Here is a 23,327-nt window from a genome sequence, read left to right on the forward strand (position 1 = left end):
GGTGTGCGGGCCCATGGAAGGACTCGAGCTCGCGCCGCGGCCTCGCTTCGCCCCGCCCCCGGGCGCGCGCCCCACCCGTATAAGGCTCGGGGGGGCACGCCGCTCCGCCCACCTTGCCTCCAGCCCGCGCGCGCGCGCGCCGGGCGGAGGCAAGGGGTTGCAATAGGTTTCCGCAGTTCCTATTTTTTTTGTTTTTCCCCCTTAGAAGACTGTTTCCACAATGGCCAAAAACAGGCCCCAGTAAAAGTCAACAATCATAAAAGAGTAACTGTTGCTAAAGGTAATTTCAGCACAGGAGCTCGCGAGTTTACCCCGCCTCCAAAAAAACTCGAGCTCCGCCCCCATGGAGCCGCCCCCCGCCCCCCCCCGAAAGCCGCCCCTGGGAGGCCGCGCTTACGCTTTCCGGGCGGTGCGCGACGCGCTCGCTCCGCCCTGCCAGCGCCCCCCTCCGGCCCCCCTCTCCCTCCCTCAGGAGAGCCAGCGCGCACGAACTGGGGCATGCGGCGTCAGGGACGCGGGGGCACCTCATCCTTCCCACCTTCCTACACTGTTGCTACTTTTCGATGTGAGACATTCCAGCTTCTCATCCCCTTCCGTGAGTCCCTCCTTTCCTCTTATTAGAGACCCCATTCGCTCGACGGGCGGCCACCGGCGCAACAGCTTTCGCGCCCCAAACAAGAAGAGCGCGTGCGCGCACACGGGCGGCCGCGGGCGCGCGGCCGTCGGGTCCCCGCGCTCCCTCCCCCTCCCGCTGCTGTATAACTTGACTGGCTTGGAGGAGGCGCCGCCGGAGTCGGAGGGCGGGGAGCTCGGAGGAGGGAGCTCGAGAGTTGTGGAGACTAGTGACTGGGAGAAGTCGCAGCCTGCTCCGGTCGGCTCCTTCCCGCTCCCCGTCTCTCTCTCTCTCTCTCTCTCTCTTAACACACCTACTCCACCTTCAGCCCCAGCCTGCGCCCTCGCTCCTTTTCTCGCCCGGGGGCCCCTGCCAGTCACTCTCCGGGTTTCGGCGCGGCGGGGGCGCCCCGGGGGTGCCCTCGCCCTCCGGGTGCGGGCGGACGGGCGGCGGGCGGGATGTGGCGCCTGGTGCCCCCAAAGCTGGGCCGCCTGTCCCGCTCGCTGAAGCTGGCGGCGCTGGGCAGCCTGTTGGTGCTGATGGTGCTGCACTCGCCGTCGCTGCTCGCCTCTTGGCAGCGCAACGAGCTGGCCGACCGGCGCTTCCTGCAGCTCAATAAGTGCCCGGCGTGCTTCGGCACGAGCTGGTGCCGCCGCTTCCTCAACGGGCAGGTGGTGTTCGAGGCGTGGGGCCGCCTGCGCCTGCTGGACTTCCTCAACGTGAAGAACGTCTACTTCGCGCAGTACGGCGAGCCCCGTGAGGGCGGCCGCCGCCGAGTGGTCCTCAAGCGCCTCGGCTCGCAGCGCGAGCTGGCGCAGCTCGACCAGAGCATCTGCAAGCGGGCCACCGGCCGGCCCCGCTGCGACCTGCTCCAGGCCATGCCCCGCACCGAGTTCGCGCGCCTCAACGGCGACGTGCGGCTGCTCACGCCGGAGGCGGTGGAGGGCTGGTCCGACCTGGTGCACTGCCCCTCGCAGCGTCTGCTCGACCGCCTGGTGCGCCGCTACGCCGAGACCAAGGACTCGGGCAGCTTCCTGCTCCGCAACCTCAAGGACTCGGAGCGCATGCAGCTGCTGCTGACCCTGGCCTTCAACCCCGAGCCTCTGGTGCTACAGGTAGGCGCGGAGCCCGGGCGGGGGGCGTCCTGCCGGGAGGGCCGCCGGGGGAACGGGAGTCCTGAGAAGCGGCCCCGCCCGCGCCCGTCGCCGGGTCAGGACCCTGTGCGGCGGCGTGGGGAGGGGGCGGCGCTGGGGGGCCCCCTGGCACTGTGAGGGATCGCGGAGGGCGACCCGGCTGCTGGAGAGTCTGCTCTTGTCAGCTGGGCGCGGGCGCATCTCGGGTCTGACTGCGGATCTTTCAACGCCAGAGGGAGCGCGTCTTGTACGCTCGCAAAATGTCTCTCCGCCGAGTTTCTTTCGGCTCTCCTCCCTGCCTTTCTGCTTTGATCCGCCGGGGCTTGCGCTTCCGCGGCGCAGTGTGTTCACGAGCCCTTGGACCTTTCTTAGTTCTCCAGTGTTTGTGTACCGCGTCTGGTCTCGTCTTCAGCACCCCGCGCGGCTGGCCTCACTTCGGCCCCAAAGTCTGTCTTTGTTTTATTACTTAGCTCATTCACCTGGCACATCACTGGGGCCGCCAATTTGGGGACAGACTCGGGAGGATGAGGTCAGAGAATGGGGACCGGGGTCCGGGGTGGGGTCAGTCTGCGAGCCGTGCTTTGGGTGGGATTAGAAAGAGGAAAAAGTAAGGTCCGTTGGACTTGCGGCTGCGAGGCTTTAAGGCCAAGACGGACATTTTCATCCTGATCCTGTGACCTGCTCTATTCATGCGGTAATTTGGCTGCAGGAAGGTGAAATGTTAGGCCAGGGCTAGAAAACTGGGAAAGGAGAGTCATCTCTCTTCTAGCTGACTTATTGGTTCTTTCGTGACTTTATTTTGAAACCAAACGAGCCTTTTAGGGGAGTAGGTTGGGATCTTTTTACCGGTGGTGACAGCCAAAAAGAAAACAAAACCTCTCAAAGCTGTGTTTACCTTGGGAAAAGTCGCTGAGTTTATCCACATTCCCACTCGCCTTTAGTGCAGTGTCCTTGGATAGTGGTTGCAACTGTTGGGGTTTTGATCTAGCCTGATAACCGCAGGGAAAGTTACCTTGCTCATTTTCCATACTAGTTGTGCTGTATTTCAAATACAAAGGGGAAAAAAACATGACGTAAAATTAATCACAAGTAATTTTGAATACTTCACGCCCTTTCGGCGCTGCTAAGAATGTCGCTGATGGCTGGGGGCGTTTTACAGGGGTGCATTTTTTTTTAATCTAAAGTGCATGAATAGGAATGTGCAGTATTCATTTATATTGCTGGCTTTTCTCAAGTTCTCCGCTGCCCAGCTTAACTAAGAGAAACCAGCATCGTTTGATTAGTTCAGCCAAATAATTTTAACACAAAATAAGTACTTTGCCTCCAACAAAACCGTAGTAAATTTTAAGTCGTCGTAGGATGTATGTAACGGGTCATTTAAAGTACAGATTGTATATTAAATGCTGCTCTCTTTAACAGTGAATGGTATATAAAACTGGTTCAACTTTCCTCGAAGAAATTACATTATTCGGTAGTTCCAAAACTAGTCAGCCTCTAAAGTTTAAGTCCATACTTATGATACGTACATTTGATTTGAAAGTTTTTTTCCATTTAAGCTGCTTTTTCTCTTTGAGAAATAGATGTTTATGTTAGCAAGGTTAGTCCCTGGAGAAAGCTCTAGCAGTATGGTTTGCTTAGCAGATAGTCTCTCAAATTCTCTGGGACCCAAAAATTTAGTAAAGAGCTATCTTAGTAATACACATTTTCTGCAACTATAATAGTGGCTGCATATTGAAAGGTTTTTATCAGTTAATTCTACTTATATTAGACCCAATATTTTAAGAACGTTGTATATCCAGTTCTATAAATGTATGGCATTTTAATATGAGAAACGTTGACATTTGATTTGCACTAAGGTAAATCTGCTTTATTTGGGAAACTTACATGTTTTTGAAGCTTGAGGTTGTCTTGGTATTTTCAGTTTACTTTATAGTTGAGACAGTCAAGTGTACGTATATCTTGTTTTCTGATGAACTCTTCACTTAAACTTTTTCTTCTTCTGTTTTCATCTTTAGTGATAAAAAACTTTTTAAAAAAATCAGTTATATTTTTGTAATTTAAGCTTACTTGACACAATTGCAGTGAGCAGGTGGCTAGGTGGGTTATAGGATAAGAGTTTGTTTTCAGTTATGTGAGGAAATATATGTATCAACATTGTTGACTGTGACATTTGTAACTTGAAATTTTAATTTAGTTCTATAGCTGTTTACATGCTGTGTGAAATATAAATTTGGGGTCTTTAATACCAGTCAGTCATTGGTATTTTTTTTTAAACTGTTGAACAAACGAGTGGAATAAGAGGACTTATTTTTAAATAAAAGATCTTCATAGAGCTGCTACTTACTTTATAGAACCACTTAATCTTTGGTAAAAACTAATGAGTTAAGTATGAACAATATAATTAAAATTTGATGACAGTATAAAACCACTGAAGTGAAAGGAATCTCAAAATTCTTTGGTCAAGTACAAAGATTGTTATACACTAAGTCACATCATGATGTTCATTACTTTTTGTTAGCTAGACAGACATACACAATTTTAGTATTTATACAGGTTTCTGTGAAACTGTTAATAGCTGTTTATGGTAGTATTAGGATATTAATTGATAATGGTAGAAAAACTCACACAGATTTGGCTCTCTATATATTTTGGGGTTCATGTATTTTTAGAAAATATTTTTAAGGGTACAAGTGTGTGTTTTACAGCTTGAAGAGGAACTTGCTTTTTTTTTTCTTTTCTGTTTTTTTTTATTTCCAGGAGAGGGAGCTACTTATTGAATTTTTGGACAGTTGATAACAAAGTAGATTTTTCTTATATTGCCCCCAGATTAACTACTTGAGAGAAAAAGTCTTTTGGATTGAATTCATCAAACTATTCTTAAGAAAAGTTCCAATGTAGGAAACATGCTTCCAAAAATAAACATTTAAAAATCTCTTTTGATAAGGTACTAAAGAAAAAACTGAAAAGTATATATTAATTTAACCCATTAAACATGCATCTTCTGATTTTAAGAAACAGTAACAAACTGAAGTTTCTGTTATGCCTTGAAAGGAGACATGAATGGTCTTAAATGTCTGCAAGATATGTTATGGACATACCTTACCTATGTAAGGCTATACAGATTTGTAGTATAGATTTCCCAATATGAAATGATACAGAAGTACAACTCTCTTCCCATTGTTAGATAGTTTTACTAGCCTTCAGCAGGTTATCTAATTCTAAGGAAAGTTGTTCTGCCATAGAATTATCTTCTAAAAAATTTTTATAAGCATCAAGCAACAAGATAATGCTAGGATCTTTATTTTCTACTTTTTCTCTTCACATTTTTACTTCACCCAGAGGTATATTTTAATTACAAGTATGCTAATCTTACCAGAAAAAAATGTGGAGAGGAACTTTATAATATTCCTATGGAATTTTTGGAATAGTCAGAAATTGAGGTGTTGAAGTATTTGGCAAGATAGCAGGATATTTTCTGTTACTGATAAAATTTCTACCAGTATTTGTGCTTACTTATCCTTGAATTTATAAAAATTGTGTGTATGAGGGAGAAAAATGCTGTCTGGATTTCCTGAGGCCCAAACTGTCTCTCTGATGTTATGACTTGGAGATAGTGAAGATGGTCTTGTTTATAGAAATAAGCAAGCTCTTGGTTGTTTGGGGCAAGGAGGTGGGAATTTGTTTTATTATATTTGTAGAACTTTGTCTTAAATTTTCTGAATCATGGTTTTAATGGGATTTCCTTAATATTTACAGTGTGTAACTATCATTGTTTAAGCTATAGATTTTAAACTTTTCTATTCTTGTAAATGATATAATACATTGAAAGCATTTTATGTAGTGCCTCATGCATAGTAAGCACTCAATAATTAGAGTGCTTAGATATTAAATAAGTGACTTAATTAGCCAATGCATTTGATTAGTGGTTTTGAAGCTTGTTTGGAGTATGAATCACCTTAAAAATAGTTATGATTCTGAATATCAACCGTATCTTTAATTGCACTGATTTATTCCATTCCTATAAAATCCTATGGATTTTATAATTAAACTTTGAGTGAATGTTGTTGTTTTTGTCCTTTAAAATAATTTCTATAGGAAAAGAATGTACTTTTAAGATGCACTAAGATGCAGTTTTTGATGTAAACAGAAGATTATGGCCATTTATCTAATTGTCTTACTTTGGACCAGTTGATAAACTTTTTATGGGACTCCCTTTACTTAGCTATAAAGTGAGACTACTGGATTAAATTCTTTTCAGCCCCAACATCCTGTGACTCTCAAACTCTCGACTTGAGAAATTATTCTTCTTCTAAGCTTGATTTTAACTGGTGGGTTTAAGCTCATATAAAAGGGGGTTGGGGGTTTTTGTACTTGATCCCTACTATGGTTTGGAGGCCAGGATAGATAGTCCTGTTTCAGGCTTGTCTTCCTAGCCTCAAATTTTTACACACATGAAATCAGATTAAAACAAATCAAAATTTGAGACTGCCTTTAAAGGAAACAAATCTGGAGCTAAAGGTAGCTAAGGGTCTTGTGGGGTATTGGCACCTAGAAAGGATGTTCCAGACTTTGTCACGGGAATTTCTTTTCAAGCCACAGTTTAAGGGGCTACCTCCTTCTCTCCTCCTGGCTGCTGCTGTAGTAACCATACTCCTGCACTCCCCGATTTAGGCTTCAGAGATGGTTCTGACTAGGTAGTCCTGAGTAGAGCACTTTTTATCTAATAAATGAATGAGCTTAAATCTAGAGGGTTTTTTTTTTTTTCCTGTTTTTCTTGCTTTTTATCTGAGGTTTCATTGACACTTGATTGTGCTTCTTGACAAAGCAAACAATAAAATCTGTGTAACTCAGGTCCAAAAAAGGAGACTTTTATTTTGGAAAGATTATATAGAAACAGTCACCCATAGGAAAGCACCACTTCCAGATCAGTGGAGCAAAATCATTTGACACCCTAGCCTATTTTCTGGATATGTTCATATCTTTTGACTATTATTAGTTCTGAGATCCTTTCTGTACTTTTGTCTAATCTTTGAACTATTTTCCCTCTTATTTCCATTGCTTGCATCAGCACATATTCCTCACGTATGTTGGTGGGGGGTAGAAAGCTTACTTTTGAGGGATCTACTTTCTGGACACAGGTGGTCAGTTTCTCAGTGGCTCATCAGGCTGGTTTTTATTCTTATTTTCTGGCTTATGTCTCTGGTCTACTTCCTATATTGCAGTTATTGCTGCTGACTCTTCACAGAATGCTGACACGTTTTCTTTCTTTACTTTTCACTCATTTTGTATATATTAAACTAACATGGCCTTAGAATATAAGCCCTGCATTTTTCCTATACATGCAGTGAACTTTAGTAAATGGTCATAAACTGTCTTGAGACTGTAAATTATTGGTGTAAGATGAGGATAGTTATTCATCCTGGTCATAGACCTTGAAAGGTTTTAAATTATGTAATCAAATTTTTTATCCAATTTTTATGTCTTTTTGTAGATTATAGGAGGAAGTTGTTATCTGTAAAATACCTGGAAGCTCTTTGGACTTACATAGCCCTGGACTTAGAGTCAGAGGAACTGAATTTTGTTTCCTCATTTGCTAAATAGTCTGTTATAAGGCATTTGGATTGAAACCTTCTCTCTAGGCAGCTACTAAGTAGCTTAGCTGTGTAGGAGGTAGGTATATAAATGGCTCATTACCATTAGTTATTATGCTATCATAATAAGCCCTACAAAAAAAAAGGATATTGTGCACCCTGTCAGATGACTCATTTAGGGAGGGACATCTGGGTGTATCTTCATAAGAATGGATACCAGGGAAGATTTCACAGAGGAATTGAATTCTGAGGATAAATGGGATTTTGCCCGTAGATTTGGGAGGTAGGGGTTTGGGGGGGCCCAGGAGGTGTGGTGAGGACAGTATTGAGGTAGCGTTCTGTACTACCACAAAGTTGTTGGGTGGCAATGAACAAGTCACTTAATGTTTCAGACCCTGAGTTTTTTATTCAGTAAAATGGGAATGTTAATACTGATCGAAAGGATTATTTTAAAGGAGATAGGATTATTCAGATAATATATGCAAAATATCCTTATTTGTGAAGTTTTTTACAGTATATTATTACTTTGCAAATCAGCTTATTCCATTTTTAGACATCTATAGTAAACTTCCTTAGTACACTGTGTTGATATCTTAGAAATATGTAAATTTTACACTTCCTGTGGCAAATGTTCAAATGTCACCACCCTTACATACACATACACACATCATAAATACCTATGTAGCTACTGCTTCAGGCTATAGTTTTTTTGGAATAGTAATTAAAAGGGGGTTAGGGATTTGTCCAATATGATGAATAGAGTGAATATTGTATGAAACATGGTTTTTCGTAAGGATTCACTAATACAAAGCAAATAGTTTAATTTTTCTCTGTAAATCATTATTAAGCTTAATAATTTTGTTTAGTACATTGATGAATGATAATTTTAAAACTAGAGGTTAAGTCTGGGTTATTTCTAGACATTCTTAGACTCTGAGATAGAATGTTAAAAGATTTATTATTTGAGGTAAGTTTGATGTTTCAGGGTCTTCATAATTTGCTCATTTGGAATTTTAACTGTGAACTGAAAAGATCTGACAGGAATTCTGTAACATTGCTCCGTAGTACTGGGAACTGACCTATATGCCCTTAGGGTACAGTAAAGATGACACGCCAGGGCACAGTTTGTGCAGTCTTTGCTTTCTGGGGCATTAGATGTGGGCAGCAAATAGAGAACAAGGTAATCTTAGATTTTACATACTATGAAAAGAACAAAGCAGATTCCTATGATGGAGAATTGGATTGGGGATAGAATTTTAAATTTGGTGGTTAGAATTTAGTGACATTTTAGCTGAGGTGCGAATGATGAGAAAAAGCCAGTGGTGCAAAGTTCTGAGGGCAGAGTGTTTTTAAGCAAGAGGTATGACAAATTCGGAGGCCCCAACAGGATCAAGCATGAGAGTAGCAAAGTACGGTAGAACACAAGATCATAGAAGTAGGCAACGTCCATATCCTGTATGGCCTTGGAAACATGCTTAATGAGTTTAGAATTTTGTTTTCAGAGCACTGGGAAACAGTAGAAGTGTTTTTAGTCGGGCCTGATTTGTGGAGAATGGGTTGTAAGAAATAAGACAGGAATCAATCAGAAAGGCTTTTGCACTGGTTTGTAGGAGAAAGCTTGGTGGTTTGTATTAAGGTGGTTGCAATTGAGGTTATGAAAAGCTGTTAGACCCAATATGTTTTGGAGAAATAGCTGACAGGACTTGATGATTGGGATGGGTTACAGTATGAGGGAAAGAGAAAAATAAAATACCTCCAGGGTTTTTGGTCCGAGCAGCTGTTGATGAGGAAGCCCAGAGAAGGAATGGCTGTTGGAGTAGGGGGAACCAAGAGTTTTGTTTTGGCTATGATAAAGTTAAGACAACAGGAATACAAATCTAAAACCAGGCACCAAGTATTTAATGCAGAGATAGTATGTTCCTAGCAGGTATTTTGCTTTACTTCTGAAGGGCTGTGTTAATTCACTTAAAGGGAAGGGGGGAAGTTAGTATTGTTCTGTTGGCAGACTTTTTAAAGAAATCAGGTCTTGACTAAAGAAAGTAATGTAGGTTATTGGGTCCAGAAGAAGCTGCTTATATCTTTTTTTTTTTTCTTTATTTGACATTTTGTTTTACTGAAAGTAAATATTTGAGTATAGTGTGTCTAGGTATATCTTTCCACTTAGAAACATGGATCACAGTTGCTGGTTCTCATGAGGTAAGAAAGGGTCAGTTGAGATAGTTAAATATTTATATATTTAAAATTTTACATTTACAATTTGTGGCCAAGTGATTTTTTTTTTTTTTTTTTTTTGGTGTGGGAGAGCATTTCTTTAGCTACTCATTCTAAAAGATGAGTTATTTCTGTTAAACTTGGTAGATTTTTTGTTTTTGATGTGTTTTGACATTAGTTTCCAATTTTAGATACAGCTGTTGCACATGATATTCAGTGAAATAACACAACCATGCTATTTTCAAGGCATTGCTTAATATTGTTGGAATTCTAGGTGGGTGGAAATGGCATTCAGAAAATTATTTAATGAAATAAATGGAACATATCCTGTGACTTGAAAATCTTGAGATTATTAAGATTCTACAGTATTTGCAATGGATTTTGGCCACTATTGGGCAGTATAAATTAAGAAGCTGAGGTCTTAGAGAAATTTTATCAAAAATTAGGTAACCATTAAATCATCCCAGTAATTTTACTATATTTTCCCTCCAGACAGTTCACAAAACTGTGAACACATTAGTCTGTCACCAGCGCATTTGACTAATCTCTATGAACAGCTGTTACAACATGCGTTACTACAATGGGATTTTGTTCAAATTTTGGCTTTTAAAAATAATTTTGAAGCTCAAATCGAACCTTTAAGCATTTTCTATGCTTTTAATAATTTACTTTCTAAAAATGTTCTCAAGTTTAAATTTGCGTGTACGTGTAGAAATGCCAGTTCTTTAGAAAACCTATTAACTAGATTTTAGATTGCATGTTTTGACTATTAATGGATTTTTTTTTTTTCAAGTCAGTGTCTTTTTACTAGGAATTTTCTCCTTTAAAAAAAAAAGAGCCAGTCTAGTAACACATTTCCTTCTTCGGCGAACTGCAAAGTTATATTCCTTTTAGTGGAATGTTGTGAGATAATAAATGGCTATAAAATATTTTATGTTTTTTGTATAAAAGGAATTCGGATCTTTTAAACTTAGTATGCAAACTCTACTTTTGGTCATGTAAGGAGAGAAAAAGATAATAGAACACAAACTCTTTAGAGCTGACCTTACTTTGTTCTATCAGTTTTTCTTATACATCCCATATCTCCTTTTTTGGGACTGTGTTCTGACATAATAGAATAAAATGACCTAATTAATCTGGTAGGACAATGGCTATTGATTAAAGGATATTGTAATATTGTAAAAACTTGTTTTTCGGAATGATGTTATATACCACAGGATACTGACTAACTCCAGTAAGTAAGATGTTTCTGAATGTTAAGGCTTGGACACATACTTTGCTTTTTCATGGCATGTGGACCATGTTGAGGAGTTTGTGTTTTGTTCTGTAAGTCCCAACGTGATCTGATCCCTACCTCCCTCTCCAGACTCCATTACCTCAATCAATTCCCTCCTCATTTCACTGCAGCTGCTTTGGACTTTTTTCAGTTCTGAGAGGACAGTTTCTGGCTCTAACATATGCCTCCAACATTCTAAACTGCCTCATCCCCAGTCTATGTAATAGTATACTCATCCTTTAGATCTCTCCCTAAGTAGCACTTCCTTAGAGAGACCGCCCTTTACCACACCATCTAAAATAGGTCCCTACTCTTCTTTCTCAACATATTGTATACTTTTCTGTGATTTGCAACAAATTCCATAATTTATTACTTATACATGTTTAATAATCATCTTCCTAACTCAGGCTAAAAAGCCTTCCTTAGAATAGGGACTATGTTTTATTTACAGCCCTTTACTTAACATTTCATGATGGAGTTAGGCTAGATCTAGGATTTTTTAATTCAAAATTTGTATTTTTTCATTCCACAGTAACTGTCTCACTGCCTTTTACTCCAGCTGCTTGTAGTACTCAATGAAATGTGGGTTGACCTACAATCCCTTGTCTGTAATTCCAAATTTAAAAATCTGAAGAAAAGTAGGTTTCGTCAAATTAAAAACAAACAAATGTGAAAACACGAGGTAATTTATGTGCTTTATCCCTCTTAGGATGAATAAGCTTATAGTATTTTTGCAGTGTAATATGTTCCCTTGTGAGGTGCTACCCCAGACTCTCCTTGAGGCGTTGCATAATATGAGTATGAAATATACGTACTGTAACCTTTCCAAAATCTGAAAACTTCTGAAACAGAGGGATATTGGATTGAGGGGTTGTATTAGCCTGAGTTCACCTGTTAACTACCTGTGTGACTTGAGGCAAATCACTTAAACCATGCTGATAAAGTTGAACTGTACTTACAACTCAGGTACCTTCCAAATCTAGAATTCTTAGATTTCACATGACCGTTTATTGGTCACATAAAGTGTCATGACATTTGGTTTCGATCAATAGATAGGTGATAGTTATATCAGCATTTAGAATTTACTTTGTGGTGCTTACCTATTATAAATGAAAATCAAATTACAATGCTGTGTTTATACATATTGCCAAGTTTTAAATTTTTTATATTTTTAGTGCTTGTGGGTGCCCTGTACATTTCTCATAGCATTGAGCCTTTTTAAAGTTTGGTAACTAATTTATACATTCCTTTGTAAATTAAAAACTACTAGAGGACAGTGAAGATAGATTTCTAGTTTAGTGGTTCTTGGCTACGTTTGGAAGGTGTTCATTATTTGTAGATGCCTTTCAGTAGGCGGTTTGCAAACAAGCACCTCTATTGATGAATGTTTGGACTTATATAAATAGGAAGATTTAAACAGGAAGTGTAAAAATGTTTTGGTAAGCAATTCTTTATAAAGCAGTAGTAAATTGTACATTTCATACTTTTTTCTTTGATCTTACATTGCCCTGACGAATATGGGGCAAATATGATTCCAGTTTTACAGAGGAAGAGACTAAAGCTCTAAAAAGTTTTGGCTTTGCCACCATCACACAGCTAGTGAGATGCAGAGGTGAAGGTGGAACTCAAAAGCTAGACTTGTGATATCAAGTCCATTATTCTGCTCATATACTCTTTTACCCTTTAAATATAGAAATTTTATGAAATATTATATACCTTAAAGAGTATAAAATATTTAAATTTTTTCTTTATTGATTATATATGTTTTATGTCACCTTCATTTTATTTTCTCATAAAATGAAGATGATCCTAGTGGTTTTGTTTGTTTCCTTAACCTTGGCTTTAAGCTAAAAGATACCTAGACATGATGATTTATCTTAGGTTTCATATTCACAGTACTTTTTATTATGTAAATTAACAGTGAAGGCATTTAATGTTGCTTTAAATCTTAGAGTTAAGCATGTTTGACGTGATACTTAAAATTCCATTTTTAATTTTTAAATTGGTAGTAATACTCTGTAGACTTTCTTTGGGTAGTCACCCACTCAATATAAAAAAAAACAGTAATAGAGTAATAAATATATTGTTTTGTAACTATTATGTACCTTTGTGTAACCTTAAACTAATAGTTATAAAAACTTCACATACTACACTTTATGACATATACATTCAAGCCTGATGAAAAGCCCTGAACAGTTAATTGGAGTGCCTCCAATCCAATTAGAATTTAAACCATTCCAGGTTTAAAGACTCTTTCCTTCACATGAAAAGTGTTTGTAAACATTTTTTCAGTAGTACATAATCTGGTAAAATACACACATTTTCTTACACAGCTCAATATCAGAAAAAACCAAACAACCCAATAAAAAATGGACAGAAGATCTAAGTAGACATTTCTCCAAAGAAATACAGATGGTCAAAAGACATATGAAAAGATGCTCAGCATCTCTAATTATTAGAGAAATGCAAATCAAAACTGTAATGAAGTACCACCTCATACCAGTCAGAATGACCATCATCAAAAAATCTGCAAACAGTAAATGCTGGAGAAGGTGTGGAGAAAAGGGAACCCTCCTACACTGTTGGTGGGAATGTAAATTGGTGCAGCCACTATGGAGAACAGTATGGAGGTTCTTTAAAAAACTAAAAATAAGAGTTGCCATATGATCCTGCAATCCCACTCCTGGGCATATATCCAGAGAAAACCATAAATTCAAAAAGATACATGTACCCCAGTGTTCATTGCAGCACTATTTACAATAGCCGAGATGTGGAAGCAACCTAAATGTCCACCAATAGACAAATGGATAAAGAAGATGTATATATACACCGTGGACTATTACTCAGCCATAAAAAAGAATGAAATAATGCCATTTGCAGCAACATGGATGGACCTAGAGATTATCATACTGAGTGAAGTAAGCCAGACAAAGACAAATGTCATATTGATATTGCTTGTGGAATCTTTAAAAAAAAAAAAAAGTTACAAATGAACTTATTTCCAAAACAAGAGGAGACTCACAGACTTTGAAAACAAACTTATGGTTACCAAAGGGGAAGGGGGGGAGGGATAAATTAGGAGGTTGGGATTAACATGTGCACGCTACTATGTATAAAATAGATAACCAACAAGGACCTACTGTATAGCATCAGGAAATATGCTCAATATTTTGTAATAACCTATAAGGGAAAAGAATCTGAAAAAGGATATACATGTATAACTGAATCACTGTGCTTTACAATTGAAACTAACACAATATTGTAAATCAACTATACTTCAATAAAAAAATAAAGTAAAAATAGAAATAAAAATGAAATACACGCATTTTATTTCAGGTTACTTTAAATTGTGTGCCTGTTGTGCTAGGCAGTTTGAAAATCTGATTTTAAGATTTTGTTTAAAGAAAAAAAATGTGGACCTCAGCAGTATACTTCTTATCCTAGCTACTGTGTTTTGTGCGCTGTGGGAGTTGCGTAGTCAGGAAGTCAGAAGTTGTGTTTCTTATTGCTTGAGATATTTAATAAATCCAAGCAGTAACATCTTAAAAGTTTGTCTCTCAAACTCTCCTCCATCATGGTAATTTGATTCTAAGCCAGAATTGTTTTAAATACAAATTATAAATATTTTGGCTTCCTTGAAGCATTTTCAATAGAATGCTGAATAGAATTCTGTTCTCATTAATGAAGTCTGACTATTTTGACTACACAATGAACATTCTTCTCATGAGCAAGTGATGTGAATTCATTTGTTAAAGTTCTTCCAAAAGATTAGGTAGCAAACTGTATAAAAGAATTGTAGTGCTCTTCTTAAAATGAGGTATAACAGGATTTCAGTTAACGTTGTCAGAAATTACTGTATGAATGTAAAGTTGCTCAGTATGACATTTGTTCATATATTTTATCATCTTCCATGAGGGACTTGAGTAATGAAGTGTATATCTGACTGTCGTTTGCCAGTTGGAAAGCCTCCAAAAACAAGGAGGCATTTGTACATGTGCAGAGGTTGGCAGGGTTCCCTTTTCTCCTGTTGTCAAAGACCATTTTATTTTCACAAAGATATGTTTGTATCTGTTCTACAATATGGCATGTGAATAATATACCAATAGTGTATGGAGGAGTTTTTTCGTTTACTTTTTGCACGACAAAACTATGTAATCTCACATATTTACTTATTTTCAGTGCTTTCATTTATATGTCAGGTTTTATACATGAATACTTCTGGGAAATAGTTAAATCTTTTGTAATCATTTTGTCTAAATAAACTTTCAAGGTTGTGGAGGTATTTTAAGTTGGGAGGAAAGGTTGAAAACAACATGTGGTTAGCAGTTTTTGCATGTCACATTGGACATGAGCAATCTGTCACTCTTCCCATTGCCCACAAGAAATTTTAAAATCTCAGGTAATAAGATTAAAAATGTACTTTCCTCTGATTATTAAAGAATCAGTAGACATTGTCTCTGAACAAAATTGAATCAATTCATTTACTATATTTAAAGATTCATACTATCATATCTGAATTTTTAATTTACATAATTAGTATTTTATCACAAAACTCCAGATCTTAAAATTTAAAAGAAAAAAAGGTATATGTACCAAGAACAAATACAGTTATTGTACATTGATAGAGTTGAAAGGAAACACAAATGAACATAGGTAATTATGGATCAAGTTTGGTTCTAAAAATCTTTTTTGTTTTAAAGTTGATAAAAATTTTAATGTAAGGGTATTATTGAGTCTTGTCAATTTTATAAAAGCTCAGGGTAAAATTACTTACTCTTCTTGAGAGGCCCAAGAAGAGCCTCATCTCCAGCTCTTGTATGTAGATTGTTCAATTTTTAGCAATAGAAGTAGGCTACATTTATATTCTGTAGTATTTTGCTTTGTTTCCCCTGAAGTTTGTGTAAACATCATCTTTATATAATTTCTTCCCCCAACTTAAGGAAAGGTACTAGACTGAAAAATGTCTCTTAAAAAACACCTCTGGTCATGTGATCTTCTAAAAAGTTGTTTAAAACAATACTTCTCACCCTTTTGCACTCCATTGCTCATCTTGTAGTTGGGTGTTTTAGCTTTGGAGAGTGAGTACCTTAGAATAAGCCTGCCATTTTACTTAGGTTGAAAATGACTTGTTCATGATCCTGGAAGATTTTTGTTTTAGGATGTTAATCTTCCTAGTAGTTATAAAATCCATTAGAAAATCTTGCCAAGATTAGGAGAATAAATAATTTTGAAGTTGGGTTTAAGGTGAATAGACAATGTGATGGCACTGGAAAGGGAAGCAAGACTAACTTGGGACCAGAGGTACTTCAGTAGAGATTGCACTGGTAGGTTATCAGATTGCTCTTTACCAACCTTTGGGTATAGATAGAAGATACTTCCCAAGAATCCTTCTTGAATTCCACGCCTGCTTTCCTCTGGACTAGATAAGGCCCCTATTAAAGACTTTCTTAGGACCTGCCCCACCTTTTAGTAACTAACACTTATCACACTCATAGTTATTTGTTTGGTATATGTTTTTTCTTCTAAAATTTTTATTTCAGAGACTATGTAGTTCACTCTTATTTCCAGCATAACACAGTGCCTGGTGCCTGGTAAGCACTTGCTGGCTAATAGGCCTACAGTCCTATTCATTCAGAAGAAAGGATTGGTTGATTGTACTCACAGGAGTCAAAAAGATAAAGGAAAGCATACATACTTTTAGATCTGGTAATAAAGAAGGTGTCTTGTGTTTTGTTGATCAGTTTGGTTCTGAGATTTTGATAAGAAAGACTTACTTTATTTTAGCTTTATAATGTAATCTATTAAATTTTCACGTCCATGGTAACGGTATGAGTTAAAGAAGAAATAAAGTTACTCACAGACATTGAGAACAGACATGTGGTTGCCAAGGGGAAGGAAAGGAGTTGGGGAGAGATGGACTGGGAGTTTGGGGTTAGCAGATGCAAACTATTACATATAGAATGGATAAACAACAAGATCCTACTGTATGGCACAGGGAACTATATTCAGTATCCTAAGATAAACCATAATGGAAAAGAATATTTTTAAAAAATGTGTATATATGTATAACTGAATATAAATCAACTATACTTCAAGAAAGAAAGAAAAAAAAGTTGATCTCTATTGAACTGTTGAATATAAAAAGAAAATCCAAGCTCATGCCTAGTAGAAATCCCTACGGAGGATCTGGGGTAGACCTAGGATATCTTCATCAGAATCTCTTATAATAAGATAATTCTTTTGTAGAGTTTTCCATCTGATGAAGGTTGGCCATTTGCAAAATATCTTGGAGCTTGTGGAAGAATGGTGGCTGTAAATTATGTTGGAGAAGAACTGTGGAGTTACTTTAATGCACCATGGGAGAAACGAGTTGACCTCGCTTGGCAATTAATGGAAATAGCAGAGCAGCTGACAAACAATGACTTTGAATTTGCACTCTACCTCCTGGACGTCAGCTTTGACAATTTTGCAGTTGGTCCTAGAGATGGAAAGGTGATCATTGTGGATGCTGAAAATGTTTTGGTTGCTGACAAAAGGTTAATTAGACAAAGTAAGTATATAACTTTTAGATTTTCTCTATGTCAAAATAATGTTTACATTTATGTGAAGCAAACTTTTAATTTCCTCCTTAGAGGGCAACCTTGCATCTTTCTTTGTTTTATTTGACCAGTATCAGTAAACAAATACTGATTTATTATACTTACGCTTGTACTCTTAGTCACAGTTTGTCCTTATTTAGAAAATATCTTTCAGGTTCAAATGGATGCAGATATACTGTCTTTGTGTGTGTGTGTGTGTGTGTGTGTGTGTGTGTACACACATGTCTTTTTCATACTGTCTGCTTTATGCTGTGGTTTAGGATCTAATGCAGAATTAAGTTTTTATATAGTTAAAGGCTACAAGAGAGACTATACTGCTTTTGTGGAGTCCATATTTTTCTGTGGAATCTCTTACAGTGATATTCTGTGTTTCGTTGTTCTGTGAGGTCCCTTCAGTGATTTTTTTTTTTTTCTTTTTAACCATTTAGATGATTCCTAGCACTGCAGATCTCTAACTTTGGTTTGACATTATTACGTCTCGTCCAAAACTTTGCTCTCCGTTTATTTATGAGCTCTTCAAAGGATAGGTGGGCAGAATGGCTGAAGTGTTTTGAAAATTAAGTGTCATAGGAATTTTAAAGTTTCAGGGACAAAGCCTGTAGTTCTATAACTAACGTACTTAGTAAAAAAAAATCCCGAAGGGTTGTTATTCCATGGTGAAGGTCTTGTATTCTTAATCCCCTCGTGTCATATGGGGGTCTGTTGATGAAGAGACCAAAAATTTGTGGCACCTACGGAATGCAGTGAATGTAACAGCAGTCTATTAGGTTTATATTTTTTACATCAGCTTGATCTTGTTAAATACTTTATTTTTCTCAATGCCTTGATCTGATTCCATACTCACGAAACTACTTTCTGATCATTTCTTGACCTGCCATGTAGATGCTTTCATGGGGAGTGGATGCCATGCTCTGGAGTGCTTCATTTCCTACTTATCTCTTCCTACATTTGTGAATGTTGTAGCAGCTTACACCATGCTTTTCTTTTTCAAAGTGTACAATTCAGTGGTTTTTATTATATTCAGAGTTGTGCAACTTGCCTAAACTTTAAAACACTTTTATTCCAGTATTCGTAAAAATAATATTTTTGTAATTTTTTTTTAATGTGGGCATTCCTGGAATACATGTTACAGTTTTATACCAACTAATTCCTGACCTTGAATGAATACAATATAGCGTCTGTATTCTCGCATTTCATACAGTGAGCATTGCTCCAGTGCTGCTTTAGCTCTGGCTAATTCTTTTCAAATGTCTCATGGTAGGGCTGTCTAAATAGACACTTTGCAAAAGGCCATATTTAGTTATTCACCCTCTTTTCTGAACTCTTGTAAATGACCTTTACAGGGAAATTGTGATTTTGTTGTGGCAACTCCCTCAATGTCCTTCCCTTTATCATCTAAACTAGTAAAAACAATACACATTCATTTTTTTCAAACGGAATAGATCCTTCCTTGAGAAATTGTTGCATCAGTTATCTTCTTCAACTTTCCACCCTCCTCCATAAAATCCAATTTTTCTTACCTTCCCCAAAACAAGTATGCATAAGATTCTTTTCTGCTTTCCCAGCATTTTTAAAAGTACTGCTTACTGCCTGTCTCTGCTTCCTCAGCCTCCATTCATTTCTCAACCCATTAAACCTGACTTAGAAGACTGCATTACCATCTGCACGCACCCAATTGGCAAATTCGTGAAGTGACTGATTAGTAACAACTTTCTGAAATTCTTTCCTCCTTTGGTTTCCTTCTATTCAGGTAGTTCCTTTTTTAAAACATAAATCTGATCTTAGCACTCCTTTGCTTAATGCTTTTAATGACTTCCCATGGTTCTTCGAGTAAAATTCGAACTCCTTACAAGAGAACAATCTGTGTGACTTGGAGCTGTTCTGCTTCATTTTTAACATCCCTCCACTGCCCTTAATGCTTCAGCTGCAGTGGCCTTTTAGTTTCTTGAATAAACCTTCCCACTGAATACCTCACAGCTACTTTATATTACTCTGTATTTATGTATAAAATATTAACATTATGTTAATAGTGTCTATCTTGTCATCTAGTTAGAACCTCAGACTTTACTCATACACTTCCCTGTTAATTTTTGTCTCATGTTTCTACAATCTGGCTTTTTTTCCTGGACCATCTTAGTCCCTCCAGTCTTCAGCCCAGATTTACATTTCTATTAGACAAATCATGGTCATGACCATCCAAGGTACAGACTATTTTCTAGCCTTATCTGTACCTCCTCCCCAGTTATCTGTCTCATGCTCTAACCACAGTGAATTTATTGTTTCCTGAACCAGCTGGACCAATCCCTTAAATCCATGCCTTCGTACATACTGTACCCTGGGCCTAGCATGCTGTTTTCCCTCTTTGCTTTTCAGACTTGCTTATCTTTCAAGACCTAAATCAGTTGTTCTCCTCTGTGCAGCTTTCTGCAGCCCCAGGTACAGGTACTGCTTCCTCTGTACTCACGTCGCACTATGTCATACTTCTGTGTGGCACTTTCTCTGTATCATGGAGAGTTTCACTCTACGCTGAACCTTTTAGTAGCAGGGACCTTGTCCGATCCTTCTGCCTGGCATTGGTGGACTCCTAATAAACATTTGTGTATAAATTAATATATTTAAATGTTTAATGTTACACAATTTTAAGAACAAATACTGTGTTAATTAGTCAAATGTTACATTTTGGGAAACAATAAACTCTCTTAAAATGTATTTTTCTCTTTCTCCTTTTTCCCTTTTCACAGATAAACCTGAAAATTGGGATGTATGGTATGAAAGCAAATTTGATGACTGTGATAAGGAAGCTTGCTTATCATTTTCAAAAGAAATTCTTTGTGCTCGTGCCACTGTGGACCACAATTATTATGCTGTTTGTCAGAACCTCTTATCCAGACATGCCACCTGGCGTGGCACCTCTGGAGGACTGCTTCATGATCCACCAAGTGAAATTGCCAAAGATGGCCGACTAGAGGCCTTGCTGGATGAGTGCGCCAACCCAAAGAAGCGCTATGGCAGATTCCAGGCTGCAAAAGAACTGCGTGAATATCTAGCACAATTAAGTAACAATGTGAGGTAGTCTATGGTGAACTTTTCTTTGCTTTTCTTCATTTAAATAGCACTGGCTAAAATGAAACCACCAAAACTTATCTGGAAAAATGAAATTTGGAGGTAATACATTCAGAGGATGATAAACTTGCACTGATAGATCTCAATGTTAACATCCATCAAAGTAAGACATAATTTCAAAAAATCACATGATGCTTCTGCAAATAAGTTTGTTCTTACACTTTGGAGGCTTGAGCTATATCGTTAACTGCTTTACCCCCTGAATGCCTGACTGGATTAATGAGTATGGTTAAGCTATTGGAAATGAGTCTGATAGTTATGTTGGCTTGTGTATCAAAGGGTACTTGGTACTTGACTTAGTTTGCATTATGATCATGATTTTGTGAATCTCTTGTATTTACTTTGAATGTCAAGTTAGATTGGCCTGTTTTATAGGCTACTTTTTCCTTCTGATGTGTAGGTTTGTTTTTTTTCTTCCCATTTTTATGTTTTTAATTAAATTTACACATTCAGGTTACTATAGGTATTCATTTACATCTGGGCTAGTTTTCATTCAGTGCTGTGTGGTACACATTTACCGTTAGGGCAGGATTCCCAGGTTTACTGTTTTTTCAGAAAGCTGAATATTTTATTATGTAAATACATTTCTTCCCACTTTCTGTGGTTTCACCATTGCATGAGATCATTTAAGGTTGTTTAACAGTTACATCCCTCTATGCCAATAAATTATAAGTGTACACTAAACATGAACTTTGGCATATGTTGCAAAATGTCATTTTTGTCCCTTAAAAGGCTTTAAGAGTATACTAGCAACCTATACCTTGATGTTAATTTGATTGAGGGAAAAAAAAAACCCCCAGTATTTTTTAAATGATAACTATTCCAGGATAGTAATGCATATGCCAAAGAAATATTAGACCTAGTCCTATGGTTAGATTTTTAAATTGGTCACCTACCTATTTTTACTATCCTACTCCCAGTACTTCAACTCTGTCATTATTAAATTCATATCTTCCTGATTATTCTTTTACATTGAAAAGTCAAGCTACTGCTTCCAAACATATGTAACTTAAAGATGTCGTACCTTTTATTCATTGGTAGTTTTGCAAAAGTCAACGTGGTAGTCATTGTTTGAGTTTAATATGGCATCATAACTTTTTATTTATTGATGGACTAATAATTCTTACTGTAAAGCAGACAGGTTTAGCCAGTCTGTCCAACTTGATCTTCATTACCCAATTGTTAACCATAAAAAACATCAAATTTAAGTATATGGATAAAAGTTAAACGTGTAAGATTTCTGTGGGCTGTTTATTTTAAAGTTACAATATATTTATAAATTGGCTATCTATCGCTAACGTAGGTGATATTTTTCTGTTTGAAATTACAACTTTTGTTTACCGCAAAGTTTGGTGTAGTGTGCAGTATTTAGTTCTAGACTGACCTTATTCTAATCAGAAAGTGATTAAAATATGCACAACCAAAGCCAAATTTTTCTTTTCTTTTTCATTCATTCAGCAACTATTTATTGAGCATCAACTCTGTGCCAGGTACATTACTAGCTGCTACACACTGTCTGAACATGACATATGGTTAAGTAACTTTAAAATGATTATCAAAGACTTTAATGTGGGTATTTCTTAAGTTGAAAGAGCATTCATTAAATTGGGATGATGCTTTCACGTTATTTTACTGTTGTGATGGAAGTTCTACTTGTACCATCTACAACTGGGTTGCTACAAAAAGAGCAGGAGGAAATCAATAAAGTTAATCCCAGTTTAAAAACTAGAAGAAGGGTAAGGTCTCTTCGTTATAAAGTTAAGTTTTATACGTCAGTACATTACATATATCAACTAGCCCTCAAAGAAATATTTAAGTGCTGGAAATTTTACTAAGCTGACTTTTTACAACTTTGGAAAACTTTTGAGGGGAGTAGGTAAAATTACTTGTCAAACATTCGCCTCTTATTCAAAACTTCAAATAAAATACACATTTTCAAAATGGAGCAGCTTTTATATTTGATAAGTATTCATTACAAACCTTAGAATGCCAGTCATTAGAGGAGTTGTCTCTCTGTGGTTTAGCAGACACTTATCTTACTTTTTGGAAGAGTGATTGTGATTGCAGAACAGGAAGTGAGAAAACACTGCCAGCAGTGATTGCAACTTGAGGTAGCTTTTTATAACTACCATTTCCCCCATGAGATTATGTGTAATTTCTTTTATCTTTGGAAAAGTTGAGGAGAAGATAGTAAAAGAATTAGGAATTTAAAATTACAGGGAAAAATATGTATGTGAAAAGCAATAAATATTTTGTTCACTTTGCTATCAAGATGTTCACTATCAGATATTTATTATACAGCAGCAATTTATATTTTTAATCATTGCCCATTAATAGACTCAGTAAAATATTTTTGAATCAGACATTTGGGGTTTGTATGTGCATTAAAATTGTCTTTTGTACTGTAAGTTACTGCTTAATTTGAATATTTTATCAGAACTGTCTCCCTGTGCCTTTATAATATAAAGTTGTTTCTACAACTTTTAATGATCTTAATAAAGAATACTTTAAGAATCACACTTTTCAGACTATCTCTTAACTTCAAATATACAGCTTTTTCTTGAATGGAAAGTGGGGTTATATAGATAAGTTTTTTTTTTTTTCTCTTGCATATATTTTGATATAATTTTCAGAAACTATCTGGTTGGGTGTGATCTGAACTTAAGGTATGTTTGTTTTCTTCTGTTTTTCTGTAGTAGTTGGTGACTTTTTAAACTTTTACTACTAAGATGGGATAGAGAACTGCATTATGGAATTTTTCAGATGTATACAAGAGAATAA

The 23,327-nt window shown here is 37.6% G+C and overlaps 1 protein-coding gene across 2 annotated transcripts; it reads left to right on the forward strand.

The window, feature by feature from the left end:
- Positions 1-354: 354 nt before the first annotated feature.
- Positions 355-23,065, forward strand: DIPK2A (divergent protein kinase domain 2A). 2 transcript variants are annotated; one of them, XM_036851345.1, is made up of 3 exons: positions 355-1,728; positions 17,071-17,374; positions 20,165-23,065. In XM_036851345.1, the coding sequence occupies exons 1-3, from the start codon at positions 1,072-1,074 to the stop codon at positions 20,494-20,496; spliced, it is 1,293 nt and encodes a 430-aa protein (XP_036707240.1). In that variant the 5' UTR covers positions 355-1,071; the 3' UTR covers positions 20,497-23,065. The 2 variants fall into 2 exon arrangements, with proteins under 2 accessions (XP_036707240.1, XP_036707241.1); XM_036851346.1 differs by lacking the exon at positions 355-1,728 and adding an exon at positions 2,379-2,440.
- Positions 23,066-23,327: the final 262 nt, after the last annotated feature.

Source organism: Balaenoptera musculus, chromosome 4 (assembly GCF_009873245.2).
Source record: "Balaenoptera musculus isolate JJ_BM4_2016_0621 chromosome 4, mBalMus1.pri.v3, whole genome shotgun sequence".
NCBI lineage: Eukaryota > Metazoa > Chordata > Mammalia > Artiodactyla > Balaenopteridae > Balaenoptera > Balaenoptera musculus.